General features: G+C 39.2%; 3 protein-coding genes across 5 annotated transcripts in view; 1 reads left to right on the top strand and 2 right to left on the bottom strand.

Moving 5' to 3' along the window:
* Positions 1-6,811, bottom strand: part of LOC104951688 (FH2 domain-containing protein 1-like) — a 14,879-nt gene extending 8,068 nt beyond the window's left edge. Inside the window, exon 1 of the mRNA XM_010778411.1 lies at positions 6,806-6,811. The gene's annotated coding sequence lies outside the window, so the exon portion shown is untranslated. The remainder of the gene's footprint in view (positions 1-6,805) is intronic.
* Positions 6,812-7,139: 328 nt separating this feature from the next.
* Positions 7,140-9,849, bottom strand: rps25 (ribosomal protein S25). Of its 2 annotated transcripts, none has more exons than XM_010778413.1 (5): positions 9,782-9,849; positions 9,118-9,207; positions 8,581-8,764; positions 7,309-7,482; positions 7,140-7,202 (listed from the first exon to the last, which is right to left on the bottom strand). In XM_010778413.1, the coding sequence occupies exons 1-4, from the start codon at positions 9,782-9,784 to the stop codon at positions 7,313-7,315; spliced, it is 447 nt and encodes a 148-aa protein (XP_010776715.1). In that variant the 5' UTR covers positions 9,785-9,849; the 3' UTR covers positions 7,140-7,202; positions 7,309-7,312. The 2 variants fall into 2 exon arrangements, with proteins under 2 accessions (XP_010776715.1, XP_010776714.1); XM_010778412.1 differs by having other exon boundaries at positions 7,313-7,482.
* A 205-nt stretch (positions 9,850-10,054) lies between these two features.
* On the top strand, positions 10,055-15,469 carry trappc4 (trafficking protein particle complex subunit 4). Of its 2 annotated transcripts, XM_010778415.1 has the most exons (6): positions 10,074-10,267; positions 11,555-11,729; positions 12,017-12,120; positions 14,774-14,900; positions 14,991-15,110; positions 15,236-15,359. In XM_010778415.1, exons 1-5 carry the CDS (start codon positions 10,093-10,095, stop codon positions 15,067-15,069), a joined length of 660 nt encoding a protein of 219 aa, XP_010776717.1. In that variant the 5' UTR covers positions 10,074-10,092; the 3' UTR covers positions 15,070-15,110; positions 15,236-15,359. The 2 variants fall into 2 exon arrangements, with proteins under 2 accessions (XP_010776716.1, XP_010776717.1); XM_010778414.1 differs by having other exon boundaries at positions 10,055-10,267; positions 14,991-15,469.
* Positions 15,470-16,413: the final 944 nt, after the last annotated feature.

Genomic DNA, 16,413 nt, shown 5'->3' with positions numbered 1-16,413 from the left:
CTGTGTGTGTGTGTGTGTGTGTGTGTGTGTGTGTGTGTGTGTGTGTGTGTGTGTGTGTGTGTTGCAGATAGAGCATCTGAGAGTCCTGCAGACATGTTTACTGTCAGAAAAAGAACAAACTGTGCGATTGCATCCACTCGTTTTATTCATATTTCAATTTGGACATAGACAACCCTGCAAAGAATCGAGCTTATCTGGAAAAGTTGGGACCCTCATACTGTATCACAAAGTTGTATTTTCTTTTGCATGTTTACTAGAAATGAAGTTAAAATCTGCAATGCACATGGCTGGAAACCTGGTTTAATGACTTCTAATGTACCTGCATAGAGGACAATATGTTTTGTATGGATAGTGCATTATAAACAGATTTGAAATTACTGTTACATGACAATAATCAGCATGTTCGATATGTATTGACACAGATTACTCTCGGTTCTGTTCTAAAATCTGAAGACGCATCTAAATATATGCAGTTTTTATTAATAACTAGTAACTACATATTCTTTTGGCAATTTTGTCCTTTATTTGATAGCTGAGTGCAGATACAGACAGGAAACATGAAGAAAAGGAGGTCATGTAGTTCGCTGTGATCAAAGTGTAGTTAGTTTTCAATGGAGGTATCTTAGTTTGAATGCATATGAAGACCTTTATGCTGCCGTTTTGTAAAAAGGACTGAACATGTTTAAACTAAATGTCCTGTAAGGTTTGCAGGACGTAGACACGGAGAGGTCTTAGATGCCAAAAGTCTTCTCCTTGTTTAATTAATGATGTTAATTCCTCCTGGTTTTCCTCTCTGGACAGCAGCTCTGTTTTTAACATTGAAATAAGTCCAGCAGCTGAGTGTGGGAATAACTCATCAGCAGACTTTGTTTTTACAACTGTTATAAAAAGCCTTCTGGCATCCATCTTCCTCTCTTTGTGTGAGACGATTCATTGTCAGTATGTCTGAGGAAAGAAGTAAAGTGCAGTTTAGGGAGGGATCGCTCTCTTTCTCCCTTTCCTGCAGCTCAGAGATAATATATCAGCCCCTGCAGATAAATCCCTTTGTTGCACCTGGCCAGAAACAGATTTCTTTGGACTGCTTCATCAGCACTTACTATTCAATTTAACCATTTAGTGACTAATGTCAGACATGCTTAGACATGCAGGCAAAAAGCAGTCTATTTGAATTGATTTGGCCTGTTTCATCAGTCCAAATGTAATTGTTTGTTCTCCTGCCGTTAAGAAGTGCTGTGCAACCTTTGGATATCTCTGACTATTCAAAGCCTTTGCTTATGCCCTTTCAATATGACCCCCAGACATGTTATGCCTTTTAAAATGTCGGACATGCTTAATTGATTTTGCCTGTTTTATCAATCAAAACGTCAAGGATTTCCGTTTTTATCTCACATTGTTGTCTGTATTTCAGCAATGGTTTCAGCATTTGTGCTGGGCGCAACCTTTAGCACATTGTGCTAAAGGTTGTGCCTTTTTTAGAAGTAAAAGTAGTAGTTTTCATCAGCAGTACTTGCAATATTTTCTCCATGCTTTATGAAATGCTGTGCAACCAAAGGATATTCCAGATTGTTGATTTTTTGTTGATAAAATCACAAACCCTTATTATTTAGACCCTCCAGAAAAACGCGATTCTGCGATCGCAGAATTTACCGCATAATCAGCAAAATGGCGCAGATTTTTAAAAGGCCGCATAATCCCCGCATTTTTCCACACAAAGTTGAGAAGAAAAGAAAAAGTGAACTTGACGTGACGTCATCAGCTCGCGCATCACAGAATGTAAACAACACTGTGTAGAGTGAACGTCTGGAGCTCACACGATAGAGAAAACACCAAGATGAAAAAATCGAATCCATCTCATTTACCGACGAACATTTCTACTAAAGACCGGGCAAAAAGTGGGGGGAAACTATTCTGCACCCCGTGCAACTGTGTGTTTGAGCATAAGAGAAACATCGACGGTGACGACCCACTTTGATTCATTCAAACATTCGAAAATGCTTTCTGCTGCTGCGGACAAGAAAGCCAAACAACTCACGCTCACCGAGGCATCAACCTCCAAAACCCTTTCGAGGGCTACAAGAAACGAAGTGAGTAGCCTACAAGATTTAAGCTGGTCAGATAACGAACGAGTAAATGAAAACAGAAGGAGGCGGAGAAGTGTGTGTGTGTGTGTGGGGGGGGTGTGTGTGTGTGTGAGATTAAAATAGCCCAATTGCTTTTACAATAAATAAACATTGAATGTGTTTAATTGAATAGGAAAGGGGTTTAACGTTAGTGGCAGGNGGGGGGGGGAGAGAAACTCCCACTCGAGGAAACACAGGGATTTTAGCCTTTGCAGACCATTGACATGCACACAAACCTATAGCACACACTGTAGGAAAGGGAAAACCCCCCAAAAGCCTTTCAATTGATTCCAATATCCTCCCTCTCTACCCATCCACAACTACAGATTAATTTATGAAGCAGATCAGCCAACTGTGTCCTTTGGGCAAACGAGCAAAGAGCTGTTCATTATGCCGTTAATGAATTTGATCTAACCCAGTCTAATGACTTTAAATATAGGCATTAAGAGGCTTCTGTACTTCAGGGGGAAGCAGCTCTGAGGGTGGATCTTTTAAAAGGCGTCTTCCAGCTCCGGTTTCGGTGTTACCACAGACTGCTCCTTCCATAGCAACCCAAATAAACAGGGCCTGCACAGTGGCTGTTAAGGAGCCAGGAATGCTCAGTTTATGATCGGAAATACAGTCTGTCCTTTAGAGAGGCAATCGTTTTCATGATATTGCTTTTTTAAGGTGGATTAGAAGACACTTGGTAAAGATGTAATCAGGATACAAAAAAAGTTACTATACTACCTTACAGTTACATGAAAAGAGATTACTGTTACATTTACAATGTTAGTAAAAAAACCGCCTACTGCCTGAATCTGCTTCATGGTTTACACTTTCTTAGGATCGCTTGTCCTTTCTTTTTTATTCAGTAGGAGAACTTATATGTTTTTATTGCCTCCTTTGGACTCCTTTGTTTACTTCCGGAACATAAGTCACCACGTAACTCAGTACGTGATAGGCTAATGCGGGACATCTCTAAGTGGTTTACCAATCACAACAGAGCGGGCAGCTAACCAATCAGAGCAGACTGGGCTCTGGTTTCAGACGGAGGGTGAAAAGAGGTGCTGAAGCACAGGCAGTATGAGGAAAAAGATACCTTTTTGAACATTAAAGCATGGAGACATGTCACAGTAGAGGCACAAAATACAAATATTAACCTGAAAATTAGCAGAATATTTCCTCTTTAAAGTGACGCTCCTATCCAGCTCTGACCTCTGGGTTACAGCAAGGGGTCGGTCAGCTAACTACTTGCCAACAACTATCATGGTCTAGTTGTTATTGAGAAACAAGTTTCTCCCTAAACCAAATGCTGTGCGTTTCAGTGAGTTAGAAAGGATAAAATACATCTCTGGAGGGACTTCACAGAGAAACACTCAACATGAGGAGCGATCATAAGCTGAGCACAAGTTTATGTCTGTGTCTGGAGAGTAGCCGGCGTCATGACTCCACTCCGCTGTGATGCCTTAACTTCTAAAAATAGGGCACAGCATTGCGAACTAAATTTAAAACAGCAGCACAGGACACACACACACACAACATAAGGTACAGCTAATGAAAGATAAGGCACTGGATTTGCTCATAACACACAACACAGTAAGGTGCTCTTCAGCTAAAGTTATTTTTGTATTTCAATATGTCTAACCATGTATGGTAAAACAAACGACAGCTGGCAGCACTTTTTCCTAACTTCTTCTGTAAAGACTACAACAAAAGGTGAGGTACAGAGAAAGAAAAATCATTTAGCAGTAGGTCAAAGGTTGCCATTGTAAAACATTATCTTATAAAGAGGGGAAACCCCCACAGAGTGTTAGAGAGCGAAAAGGCTCACCGTTTGTGTGATCAGGCGCAGCAGTCCTCGTCTTTTCTCCGCGGCAGTGAGCAGCAGAGCTGGTAGGAGCTGCAGTGTTTGAGTCGCTCACACGTCTGTCAGCCGCTCAACAGCTGCGAGCCATAAATCCAGATCAGAGAGAGCCTCGTGTGATCACCACGAGGCGGCGCTCCCACTCCCTCTCTCACACACACACGCACACGCACGCACGCACACACAGCTCTCTTAAATGTGCACACATTAGAGTATCATCAGAGTGTATGAGAGAGAAACAGAGGCGAGGGGGAGGAGAATTAACCATCAGTACACATTATATCCCGGCAATTATACAGATTACATGTATTGTATTTCCTTACAGTTCCATAAAGAAAGATGTGATCAGATCCCTAAAATAAGTGGATTACTTTCAGGGTAACAATGTTAGTAAAACCTAAAAAGAGCATTTAGTGTTTGTTGTAAAAGGATCATATGTTATTTCTTCTTTGTAAACGGTACCAGTTCTGTAGGTTAATACGTTAAGCGTGAATATATTTGCCCACTGCCTGAATCTGCTTTATGGTTTCACTTTATTTGGTTCATGAGAAAAATAAAGAGCTTTTTGAACGATAAAGCATGGAGACATGTCACAGTAGAGGCTCAAACTACAAATATGATCCTGAAAATGAGAAGAATATGCTAATATATTACATTATAAAGAATACAATCTCTGAGCAGAGGACACCTTTTTTATCGTAAATATCTTGGTTCCTTCTTTTCTAAGGTCACAATGTTCAAAACTGACATTTCCTCTTGGATTTCTCTGCATTGCATTTGTTATTGAGGTCATTCAAAAGTAATGGAAATAAATCAGATTACATTTATTTTATATAAATCAGATTAGATTGTTTTATGGCACTACTTCTATTCTGTTTTATTGTGTTGCCGTGCTGGAGGAGCCTGGGCTGGGGGCTAGGATTTTCATCGACATAATTGCACTATGTACGAATGACAATAAAAGCCTTGAATCTTGAGATGACTGACATTGTTTTACATGTAACTAGTAATTGTAACACATTAAAAAAATGTAAGAGTAACCCTCCCAACCCTGCTTATGTCCGTAATGAACAGAGGCAGTTGTTTGTAATGCAGCCCAGTGAGTCACTCTCTGCAGCCCGAGGCTCCGCGCAGTCCGGTCTAATTTGGGGCTTCAGTCATGGCTCTCAACACGGAGTTAAGCTGGTGTTTCAGAGTTTCAGAGCTGAGCTGGGTGACGGGCAGCAGGAAGGGCGGACCTTGAAGGGGGCAGAGAGTAAGTCACAGTGGCAGCAAACACAGCGTGGTAAACACACAGGAGGGGGGGTGAAGGTTATTGAAATAGAAGGTGTTCCCGATTCATGGTCCTGAATTATTTTTCACAACTCTGTATTAGGTGTGAATAACTCATCCTTCAGTATCACTTAATACAGATGATTAATTTGTCTTCAGGGGGCTTCGTCACACCATCTCTGAAGAACAGGGTTTGACATCTGAACCGGCTTGGGGAGTTTAATCCACCACGAAAAGAGAAAAACATCTGTGTGCAGCGGCTTTGACAATGTGTTGTATTTAAGAATTAAAATATAGGGATTCAGAGATGGGACTATTAATATCTGCAGCTGAGTGATAGCAGGATAACAGGGATGGGTTCCTCTAAAAAGTAGTCCATTGCAATTACTAGTTACCTTACGTGTAAAAGAAAGTAATCTGAATATCACAATATAAAGTAATGTAACTGGATTATTTTTGGATTACCTCTACTTACTACCTATTATTGCAAATAAATCTATAAGAAAATATATTTCAATGAGTGTATTATGTAAACAACGTGACCTAAGAAACTACAAAAACCAAGATATTTGAGATACAAAATGTGTCCTCTGACGTGTAGTTTACCAATTCTGTTTTAGTTTAAAACCCAGTCTGCTCAGATTGGTTAGCTCAGAACAAAGAAGATATATTCACTTCAAATAAGAACAAACATAAGTGCTGGTGCAATAGTTTCAATTAAGCTGTTTTATTTATTTATTGAATGGCTAAGGCTGAAGCAAAAAGGTGGTTTTTTTAGTTTGCAAAGGATGCAGCTAATCCCCTGAAATAATTCAGCAATTTGACAAATAGTCGGCTAAAAAGCAACTCGTATATTGTGAGAGAAAGCCACCTCTATTAAAAGACAGGCATGTGTTAGTGTTCACAGACGCTGCACCGTCAGTGTGTTGTGCAGCTGGGGGTATTGCTGAGCTTTGACAAAGGGACGCCTGAAAGCATCCGTCACCTCCTCTGTCACGCCCTGAGCTAACATCTGACAAGGGGGGGGGGTACCTTCATCTTTATACAGTCTCTTATCAATATCTCATAACCTTTCAATGCCTGTGGCTTTTAACAGACAAATGGAAGACATTAATGATGAATCTCTGGCACACATTTGAAATGATCCGTCGAGCACCGAAAACAAGATCAGCCAAGTCGAGACGTCCCTTTGAATTTGTTGGATGTGAACGTTAGGTACACCGTGTGGACGCAGCAGAACTGACAACTCATTGAATGAAACACATGCCTCAAGTTGAGTTGAGAACACACCCAGCAGCACAGGTTAGTAACAATCATCTAATTCTAGGAGAGAATGCCTTCAAAGGTTATAATGAAACACAGCATGTCTATTTTTAGAATATCCAAAATTAAGTGCCAACATGGATTCTCTCCAATAATTAAAAAGCCCATTGCCTTGTGGAGGTAGAAAAAAAAAAAAAAAATCTTTTATCATTGGATTAGGATTCAAAAACACATTTAGCCAAAAACAATGAAGCCATTTTAATGTTTATGAATCAATGTACCTTCGTTTTTGGAGGAACCATACCCCTTAAACTGTACCTCAGAAACCCGTACTGTGTGTTACCCAAATGATTGAGTTCATTTAACAGGGAAAGTGGCCGTTAATAGACATTTCTGTAAATGCGCCAGTGAGGCTATTTCCCGTGTAGTCCCTGGACAGATTTGGTAAAGCTACCCCAGCAGCAGATATTTAAGGTTTTGTTCTAGCACATAAGAGACAGACTTAAATACCACACTGGGGAAATAAAAAAAACCACCAGGATGGCCCACAAAACCATTTCTTCACAGTACCACTAATACAAAAGGACCAGGTTTGACCCATCAGTTCTCACATGAACCGTAATGAAAGAACACCGGTATGATTTTGTCTTTACATTTTTATTCACCTTGTACTACAAACAGCTCAGAGGAAACCGGAGAACCTGCAAGACAAAAGGGAATTGAAGTCAGTGAATGTATCTTATTAATAATACATAAATACAACACTCATACAAATGTACATTTCATCTTGTTTCCATGTTGTTGTACCTACTTATGCCTTTTCTGCCTTCTCCGCCTTTTCTGCCTTCTCCGCCTTTTCTGCCTTCTTGTCCTTCTTCTCCTCCTTCTCCTTCTCCTCTGGTGCTGCCTCCTCCTCTGGACCCTTGGTGTTACGGGTGTAGATCAGCTGTGCTCTGTGTTTGGACACGAGTTTGATCATGCCTGGAAGACAAAACAGGATAATGTTCTCCATCAGTTTTATCCACACTAACAATTCACATGTGCCCTTATTTGAGTTACTCTGCAGATCATTGTTCAATGTCAGTGAAAGTCTGAACGTCTCAGTTTAAAGTTGACAGATGAATCTGAGCTTTCGGAATATTATGAGAGGACAGAGTGTAGACACAGTATATGCACGTCAGCAATGCAGTTCATGTTGTGATTCCAGCTCTAAAATCACTACTATAGTATTTTAAAAGAGAACAAACTCATGAGGTTGAACAGTTTTTGGACCAGAAGAGCATGTTTCAAATATGATATAGATATGCAATAGAAACAAAGCTCAGTCTTAAAAATGTGTTTGCTTTTCAAAAGGCTAATGCCGTTCAATTCAGGTAAGCTTAAACAAAGCGAGCGATGGTTACGATGCACTTTACTCCCACTTCATTTTGAATAACATGTCTTTTGAAACAGGCGGCAGGTTGCATAAAGACAGACACACACCATCACCACTGTGTATCTATCTTAAGTTTTTATTTTTTAATTGGGTGGGATACAAGAACATAGATATTTGGGAAAGTCACCGTTGTGCTTTCATCTAGCAACTTATCCTTTCAATATTTTGAAGAGGATTTCAAAATTTAATGACAGCAATGTTGCAGCTATGATTACTGATGAAAGCAGGAGACAAACTAAATGTCAACCATACAAATCACTGCCACCTGAGAACACCTGAAAAACACTTAGTGTGGATACGCAGAGTGAGCATTTATAGAAGTCAGACACAGCCAATGAGCTGTACTGATGACTGGTGGGGATTACTAATGATGCATGTAGATGTTTGTTAAAACACGGCCAGTTGCAGTTAGTTCAGCCTGTTTTCTGCCACCAATGTAAAATATTATAGCAGATTACATTAAGAGTAAAACAGCCTTTTTGAGATATGATTTAGTAGGATAAAATTAAACTTCACCACAAGTAGCCTTGCAGGACAAACAATGGAGCAAATTCTGTCAGGACTCGCTGAGATTAGAGCAGCAAAAGGTGCTTAAATATTTCAGTGGTTGAACCGAATGTAGGCATGTTGTCAGTGATATTCACCTTTGAAGAGCAGCTCCTGGAGGGCGTTCCTGGCCAGGGAGCCACGGATCTTCAGCCTCTCAGACACAACAGCGGGGGTGATGAGCTTGTAGTTGGGCACCTCTTTGTACAACTTTTCGTAGGTAGCCTTGTCGAAGAGAACCAGGTTGTTGAGCTTGTCCCTCACCTTTCCCTTGGACCACTTCTGCTCGGAGACAAATATTTTACGGATTAAGAACACTCTTGGGCAACCATTCTTGCTAACATTAATTTCAAAACATAACATGGGGTTGGTTTAAATTAATTAAGTTAAGTTAAGTTAAAAGTAGTCATTGGCAAATGTACTAGTGTTTATATTTGATACATCCTTACATTTGGTCTTTTTTAATTAAAAGTTGATACAAACTAGAATAGGTTTTGAGTTATTTGTTATGAGTGTCCCTGCCAAGGGAATGCATATGTAATTTAGCTATAATCTGGAATTTAACAACTCATATCTTTTTGAGATTAATGTATTTTTATGCATGGTCCTTGTTCAATAAAGATATAAAATCGTACCTTCTTCTTGGCTTTGCCCCCGGACTTGTTAACTGGGTCCTTGTCCTTCTTGGACTTCCCAGCGTCCTTCTTCTTATCCTGCTTGGGAGGCTATAAAGACAAGATAGAAAAAACGTCATTCATTTACAATATATGTGTGCTGCTCGCATGGTTCCAAAACAAATCACACAAGTATAAACTGCTTTTACAGTAAGGTATTGAAGACAGAAATTGCACTGCTGGTGTGAGGAGCTAGCAGAGTGACGTTAACTTCGCTGGACGGCATGGGATGGCCTTGTCAGCGTCCTCAGAAAACGTTGCAAGCCTCACTATTTCTTTTACATTGGACATACTTAAGGTTACAATAGCATTGTACTAGTTTCACTGACAGCGTCATGTATACATTCATGTAGGTCTCAAGTTAGCGAAATAACGTATTGGGCTTATATTTCTTTACCAGTGTAGCATGAAAGCATGGTGGAATTAGCAAGCTAGCTGGCTAAATAGCCGACCGCTAAATGTGTAAAATGTAACAACTTGACGCTTCATCCACACACTTTTGTCACAGCATAGGGAAGTACAACACTATCGACAAACGCTCCGAAAAATAAGAACTCGAAAAAAAATTCAGAAATGTGTTACATTTGTGATTTGTTTCGACAAAACGGGTAATAACTGTCCTCACCATGTTTCCTCGTCAAGATGTCGGAGTGAAAGGAAGTTCAACCCGTGGAAGAGCCCCTTAGACACCCCGTATATGCGGAAATGGAGAAGGGATTTGTGGGTAATTGAGTCCTTCTGTTTTTTCGAAGGAATAGTTTTTAATCTGTATTGGCTCAACATACAGCGGCACAACAGTTATATATGTTTGTTTGAAATAAATAAAAACTTACAAATGATAAATAAATTAAAAATTGGCAAAGCCAATTAACATTTTTTCTGACACTTTGTGGTCACCTGATCTGAGTGTAGTCAGCTGGGCACGACGTCGAAAAGATGGTGATCTTCAGTGTGTATGTGGTGAACAAGGCTGGAGGTTTAATCTACCAATATGACAATTATGTGCCGAGAGCAGAGGCCGAGAAGACCTTCAGCTACCCTTTAGATTTAGTGCTGAAGCATCACGATGAGAAGGTGGTCGTGTCGTATGGACAGAGGGACGGAATCAAAGGTAACGTTAGCACAGTGTTAGCTCAATGCTAGCTGGGGGTGTTGATTAAAGACCTACACATCTGAAGTAAATATACTTCTAATAATTGCACCGATTGTCTTATTATCCTTTTAAAGACACGCCTTTCTCTGTAGCTCATTGCATTTACGTTTCATTTAGAGACAAATGTACATACTTAATAATGTATAGTACCCTATATTTATATGTTACTATTTGTAGTTTGGTATATTCCTCTATATGTCATAGTGTGTATGCAGAGGTGGAAGAAGTACTCACAGATCTTGAACTTAAGTAAAAGTAGAAGTACCAGAGTGTAGGAAAACTCTGTTGCAGTAAAAGTCCTGCATTCAAAATGTTATTCAAGTAAAAATACAACAATATAACATCAAATATATACTTAAAGTACCAAAAGTAGAAGTACTCATTATGCAGATTGGTCCATTTCAGAATAATATATAGGATATGTTTTGATTATAATTATTGATGCATTAAAGTGTTATCAAAGCTGGTGAAGGTGCAGCTACTTTTAAAGACTTTGTATACTGCACTGCAGGGTAGCTTCTGAATGTCTAATTAAATGTTGATTATATTGCACATTATTAATCCAAATATGCAAAACAAATAAAGGTATCAATAATAATAATAATAATAATAGGAAAAAATATAGCAAAAAATGGAAATACTCAAGTAAAATCCCTGAAATGTGTACTTAAGTACAGAACTTGAGTACATTTACATTGTTACTTTACACCACTGCATATACATTTATCCCTCTACTGTTGATATGTCCATTTGTTTTTGTTTTACATTTTATTTCCAACTTCTTTGTGCAGTGCTTTGATTACCTTCAACACAATTATTTAATCTATTTGTCTCTATATTCATTTGAAAGGGATTAATATTCCCTGCAATATTTGTTTTCCTGGATCAATTCTAAAATCACCCACCTACCGATATTATACTTTATGAGAGCTATGCATTCACATTTGTGCTATCCAGTTTTGTGTTTCTTTTTCCTCTAGAGGTTGGCCGCTGCACTGTAGCATTTGAAACATCCTTCTCCGTGAATTAATTTGCAATTTGAATTGTGGCCTTAATAAAGGACACTGAGAACATTGGGATTACCCCAACAATGTTCCTCCTCTGCAGTCTCTCTGTCTGCATAATTAATTTGACATGAAAATGTACTCCTTATTATTCTGGGATGCTCAACTCAAGGGCATGCCTTGTCAAAGTCTAACTTTTAAACTGTATTGGCTGAAACTTGTGTGTGTGGTTATTCTCCAGTGGGCCATGCTGTGCTGTCCATCAACGGCGCTGATGTGCTCGGCAAAAACACGGCAGAGGGAAAAGACATCCTTGAATATTTGAAGGATTCCTCAAATTATCCCGTGTCTATTCGCTTTGGACGGGCGCGTCTGAGCTCCAACGAGAAACTGATGCTGGCCTCCATGTTCCACTCGTAAGTTACATTAATGTTTCATAAAACAGCTCTGAGTTTTTGTTTCTAACCTTTACATGCTTCACTGATCCCCAAAGTCAGTTATAGTACAGGTAAGGAGAGGCTGTTCACATCTATTTGTAACTGAGTCACAGACGTGGAAGACTATTTGCTTAAGTAAAAATATTCTGTTATCCATTTGTACCTGATCCTCATGTGGATCAGTTGTATTGCATACTAAAGTATTTTGTTGTTGTATGTGTAGATCACCATGTAAAGCATTGTATTTCTCCTGTGTGCTTTCACAGGTTGTTTGCTATTGGTTCACAGCTGTCCCCAGAGGTTGGCAGTTCAGGGATTGAGATGCTGGAAACCGACGTGTTCAAACTCCACTGCTACCAGACTCTCACCGGTCAGTAGATAAACAAGCTTCATGAGCCATTTTTTTTAAAGAAAAGCGTGATTTTTAGTCCAAGTAAAGAGGCCAGAGGGACTTTCAAAGTAACTCAGTATCTTCTTTGTAATACTTCCCCTTTAACCCAACATAATTACTTGTTTTTGAGTTTTTTAAACTGATGTCTTTCTCATTGGGTTAGGCCTATCAGAGTGTACACTTTCTTCCATTCTGTATATTTATATTGTATACACGATACTTTATAGACATATATATATTTCACTGTCAGTATGTATATTTCTTTTTTACCGTCTCTTTTCTATTGCTTTTCATTTTGAAGTGTATTGCCTTATTTACAATCCCAGTGTTCCCCAAATTGGGTTCAATAAGGAGTATCCAATCTAATATAAATCCTATTGTTCCTTCAGGGATAAAGTTTATCGTGCTGGCGGACCCCTAATCTGGAATAGATGCTCTGTTGAGGAAGATTTATGAGATATATTCAGATTTCGCCCTCAAGAACCCGTTTTATTCACTGGAAATGCCAATCAGGTGAGAGAGCCAACCAATCTGNGTCTACTACTGAATAGTAACAACTCTATTATAATGATCAAGTAGATCTACATGAAATACTACCTGTTGGTAAGTTTAACGTGTAAATAGTGCTCGTCCTACAAAGTTTACGATATCACAGTCGACCGTGGTAATCAACTTTTTCTTTATCGGGTGTTGCCTATCGTGTTTACCTTTCGTATGCGGAGTATTTACATAAATGGCACTTCCGATTCCTCCACTACATCTTACTAAGGTCATTTTGTTTGCAAGTCCCGTAGAATTTAGGAAAGTTAACTTGTATATATGTTTATCTAACAGTCATGTACACACAGACATTGGACCTTTAGGTGGTAGACCGACCGTTGTCCCATAGTCAAAAAAACCTTCATTTGACTTAGGGTTTAGACACAACAGTCATACTTGTCATGTCCCATATATACATATCTATACCACGTTTAATTTGTTCGATACTACATAAGGAGTTGCAAGCCTATGAGATTCATAGGTAAGGCAAAAAACCTAAACTTGAGCGCTATAGGTATAGACGATATAACTAGGCTATCTACTAATCAAAACTAATAAGGACCCGGGCGTCTGACAAAGCACGTATAAGATCTAATGCTAGTCGCCCGTTTATTAAAAAGCAGTGGCGGTAAGTACTAGGTGACGTCGTAAGTAGCTTCAGTTTGTCTTGTCCTGTCCATGTGACGTACTACAACTTGATTGATAGTTTCCGTTAAGGAAGGACGTCCGACGAAGAATAGACCTAACTACCTACTTTACCGTGTCATAGCCAATTGTTACAAACATCCTATGATGACATACACCCAATTCAGTTTATTAGTTTGACATATTCATAAATTCTTCCCTGTACTAAGTTAATACTGTGAGTAGTGAATTCAGTAAGTACATTTTCACGGTCTAAATCGACCCCACCTAAAAATAGCGTCAGGGACGTCCCAACTACTGTACAGTTCTTTTTGTTTGTGTACTCGTTGTAGCTTCGTGCTAAGGTTCAACAAAAAAAAAGTCCATCATCTGTCATCACCTTTCAAATAAAAAAATATAATTAGACATTATAGATGTCTCTGCAATGTGGTCTCTTGTCTTCCTTGTATTATTGTTCATATCCACTAGATGGCGATCGGTAGGATTAAAGCACTGATATTCAGGATCTAGTCATCTTGAAAAATCGTAATCTGGATCAGGGTGATCCTATCCTGAATTGCTTTGAACTCCAGGGACAACATTTGGCCGATTTGTCTGATCCTGGATCACAAAAAATGGGATTTCAAAATCTGATCGGATCTGATTGAGATTAAAAGTTTTGAACTCCTGGGCCCAGGTCATACAGGTGGATGTAGCCGTATTTGGTGATGAGGAAGACGACGTCTTGCTTGGAGCTGATCTACATGTGCAGAAAGAGAAATCTGGTTAGGAAGTGTAAAGGAGAAATTAAACCAAGGCTAAGTAATGCCAGGTCAGAGAGGGAGGTCACACCCTGAGGGGAGTTTTGTTCTGGCCTTTTGGAAAATCTTTTTTGTTTGAAGAAATAACAATGATGCACCACAGGAGAGTTTTGACCCATGTGGCAAATAGTAGTTTGAAAAAAGCTAACAGGCTCTACGTGTCTTCTTGGAAGTGGTTTTGTTACCTGCATGGCCACAGGGAATTGAGGGATTGAGATGCTGGAAACCGACGTGTTTAAACTCCACTGCTACCAGACTCTCCCCGGTCAGTAGATAAACAAGCTTCATCAGCCATTGTTTTTAAAGATAAGTGTGATTTTTAGTCCAAGTAAAGAGGCCAGAGGGACTTTCAAAGTAACTCAGTATCTCATTACTTGTTTTTGAGTTTTTTAAACGGATGTCTTTCTCATTGGGTTAGGCCTATCATAGTATACACTGTCTTCCATTCTGTATATTTATATTGTATACATTATACTTTAGACACATATATATTTCACTGTCAGTATGTATATTTATTTTTACCGTTTTCTTTTCTATTGCTTTTCATTTTTAATTCATGTGCATTGCCTTGTTTACAATCCCAATGTTCCCCAAATTGGGTTCAATAAGCAGTATCCAATCTAATATAAATCCTATTGTTCCTTCAGGGATAAAGTTTATCGTGCTGGCGGACCCCCGACAATCTGGAATAGATGCTCTGTTGAGGAAGATTTATGAGATATATTCAGATTTCGCCCTCAAGAACCCGTTTTATTCACTGGAAATGCCAATCAGGTGAGAGAGCCAACCAATCTGCTGTGCTAAAATTAGAATCTGGTACTTTCAGATTCCATATCAGATTTCTAACACTCATATTCCCAACAGGTGTGAACTCTTCGACCAGAATCTGAAGGGTTCGCTGGAGATCGCAGAGAAAGCTGGCAACTTTGGAGCGGGATCTTAAAACCAATCCAGATTTAGAGTTAGTTTTCCAACAACAGATTTACAGACTTCAAATGAAAGTGGATTTTCTTTTTTTCTTTTTCCAAGTTGATATCGGACCGGAAATAGAGCGGTGCAGTGATGATGTGTTTTTGTTGTCGGCCCTGAAGGACAGCGTTTTTAAATTCACCTGTGTGGTATTTACGGACATATTTGATGTCCTAGAACAACATGTTAAAATCTCTTCAGCTTGTGTTAACCACAGACGTTATTTCAGGATAACAACCAAAAACACATTAAAAAGCAAACAAACAGCATATGCTACTCATTTAGGACTCATTCCTGCATCACTCTATAAACACATTGTAAATATGTTTTGTTTTGTAAATACTTGAAGAATAAATAAAATACTGTGTTTAAAAGCTTTGTCATATTTTTTAATTTAGGTATTTTAGTAAATTTTTTGACAATATATATCCCATTTACTTTTGGTACTTTGAAACCGATCATGTTGTTCTTTTACTTAAGTAACATTTTCATGCAGGACTTTTACTTGTAAAAGGTGAGTGGTTTTACAATTTTAGTATTGCTACTTTGAAGTAAAATGTCTTGCTACTTTGACTGAAGTAAAATGTCTGAGTACTTCTTCCAACTCTGCTTTCAATACATGAAATACAATATATGCAGTTGTTTTATTATTCCCTTTATTTATACAGTTAGTTAAGCCATTTTCAAAGTGAAAATACTGTACGTAGAAAATCCCCTTTCAAAGAAAAGTGTTCAACTTCACAGAGCGTAATGTCCTGTGAAACAGAAAATACTGCAGCATACGATACAGGGGTAGAAAAATATGAGGATGGTTCAGAGTATTTTGGAGGTGGGATGAGGTTTCAGTCAGAAGCCTTCTTGGTCACATGGCCCATTTTGGTCCTGATGTTGCGCAGCAGGAAGAATCCAACCGTGGTGATGCCGCAGGTGACCTCCGCTACCCAGAATGCAGTTTCCCAGCCGTGGTGCTTAGCGATGGTGCTGAACGGGAGTCCAGACAGGAAGCCACCGACTAAGGAGCACAAACACAGAGGAGTTTACTCCGAGATTAGAGGATATATCTTACAATGAGGCTTGGCGAGTAACATATTGCATTTAACAGGATCATCTCATTAGGAGATCTTCCTCTCTGAAGAACCAGCACCTTACCGTGGTAGAGAGGTTTGTGTGCCCTGATGAACCTGGGGGCTGTGTTGTCTGGAACCTTGTGTTCCTGGTAGGGTCTCCCATGGCAAATTGGTCTCAGGCAAGGGGCCAGACTAAGATTGGTTCAAAAGACCTCATGAAAGAAAAACCAAGAAGTGAGGATACCCTCCCC

This window comes from Notothenia coriiceps, unplaced genomic scaffold (genome assembly GCF_000735185.1).
Source record: "Notothenia coriiceps isolate Sejong01 unplaced genomic scaffold, NC01 NC01_scaffold00019001, whole genome shotgun sequence".
Classification (NCBI taxonomy): Eukaryota; Metazoa; Chordata; class Actinopteri; order Perciformes; family Nototheniidae; genus Notothenia; species Notothenia coriiceps.
The sequence above is the reverse complement of the archived record's forward strand: the minus strand, read 5'-3'. Positions and strand labels throughout refer to the sequence as shown.

Excerpts from the sequence above, each read along its gene's own strand:
- trappc4 (XM_010778414.1), top strand. The coding sequence starts at position 10,093 with ATGGTGATCTTCAGTGTGTATGTGGTGAACAAGGCTGGAGGTTTAATC. Across the intron at positions 10,268-11,554 it reads ACAGAGGGACGGAATCAAAG|TGGGCCATGCTGTGCTGTCC; the intron begins GTAACGTTAGCA and ends GTTATTCTCCAG. Across the intron at positions 12,121-14,773 it reads CTGCTACCAGACTCTCACCG|GGATAAAGTTTATCGTGCTG; the intron begins GTCAGTAGATAA and ends TTGTTCCTTCAG.
- rps25 (XM_010778413.1), bottom strand. Across the intron at positions 8,765-9,117 it reads GGGGCAAAGCCAAGAAGAAG|AAGTGGTCCAAGGGAAAGGT; the intron begins GTACGATTTTAT and ends GTCTCCGAGCAG. Across the intron at positions 7,483-8,580 it reads CCAGGAGCTGCTCTTCAAAG|GCATGATCAAACTCGTGTCC; the intron begins GTGAATATCACT and ends TTTGTCTTCCAG.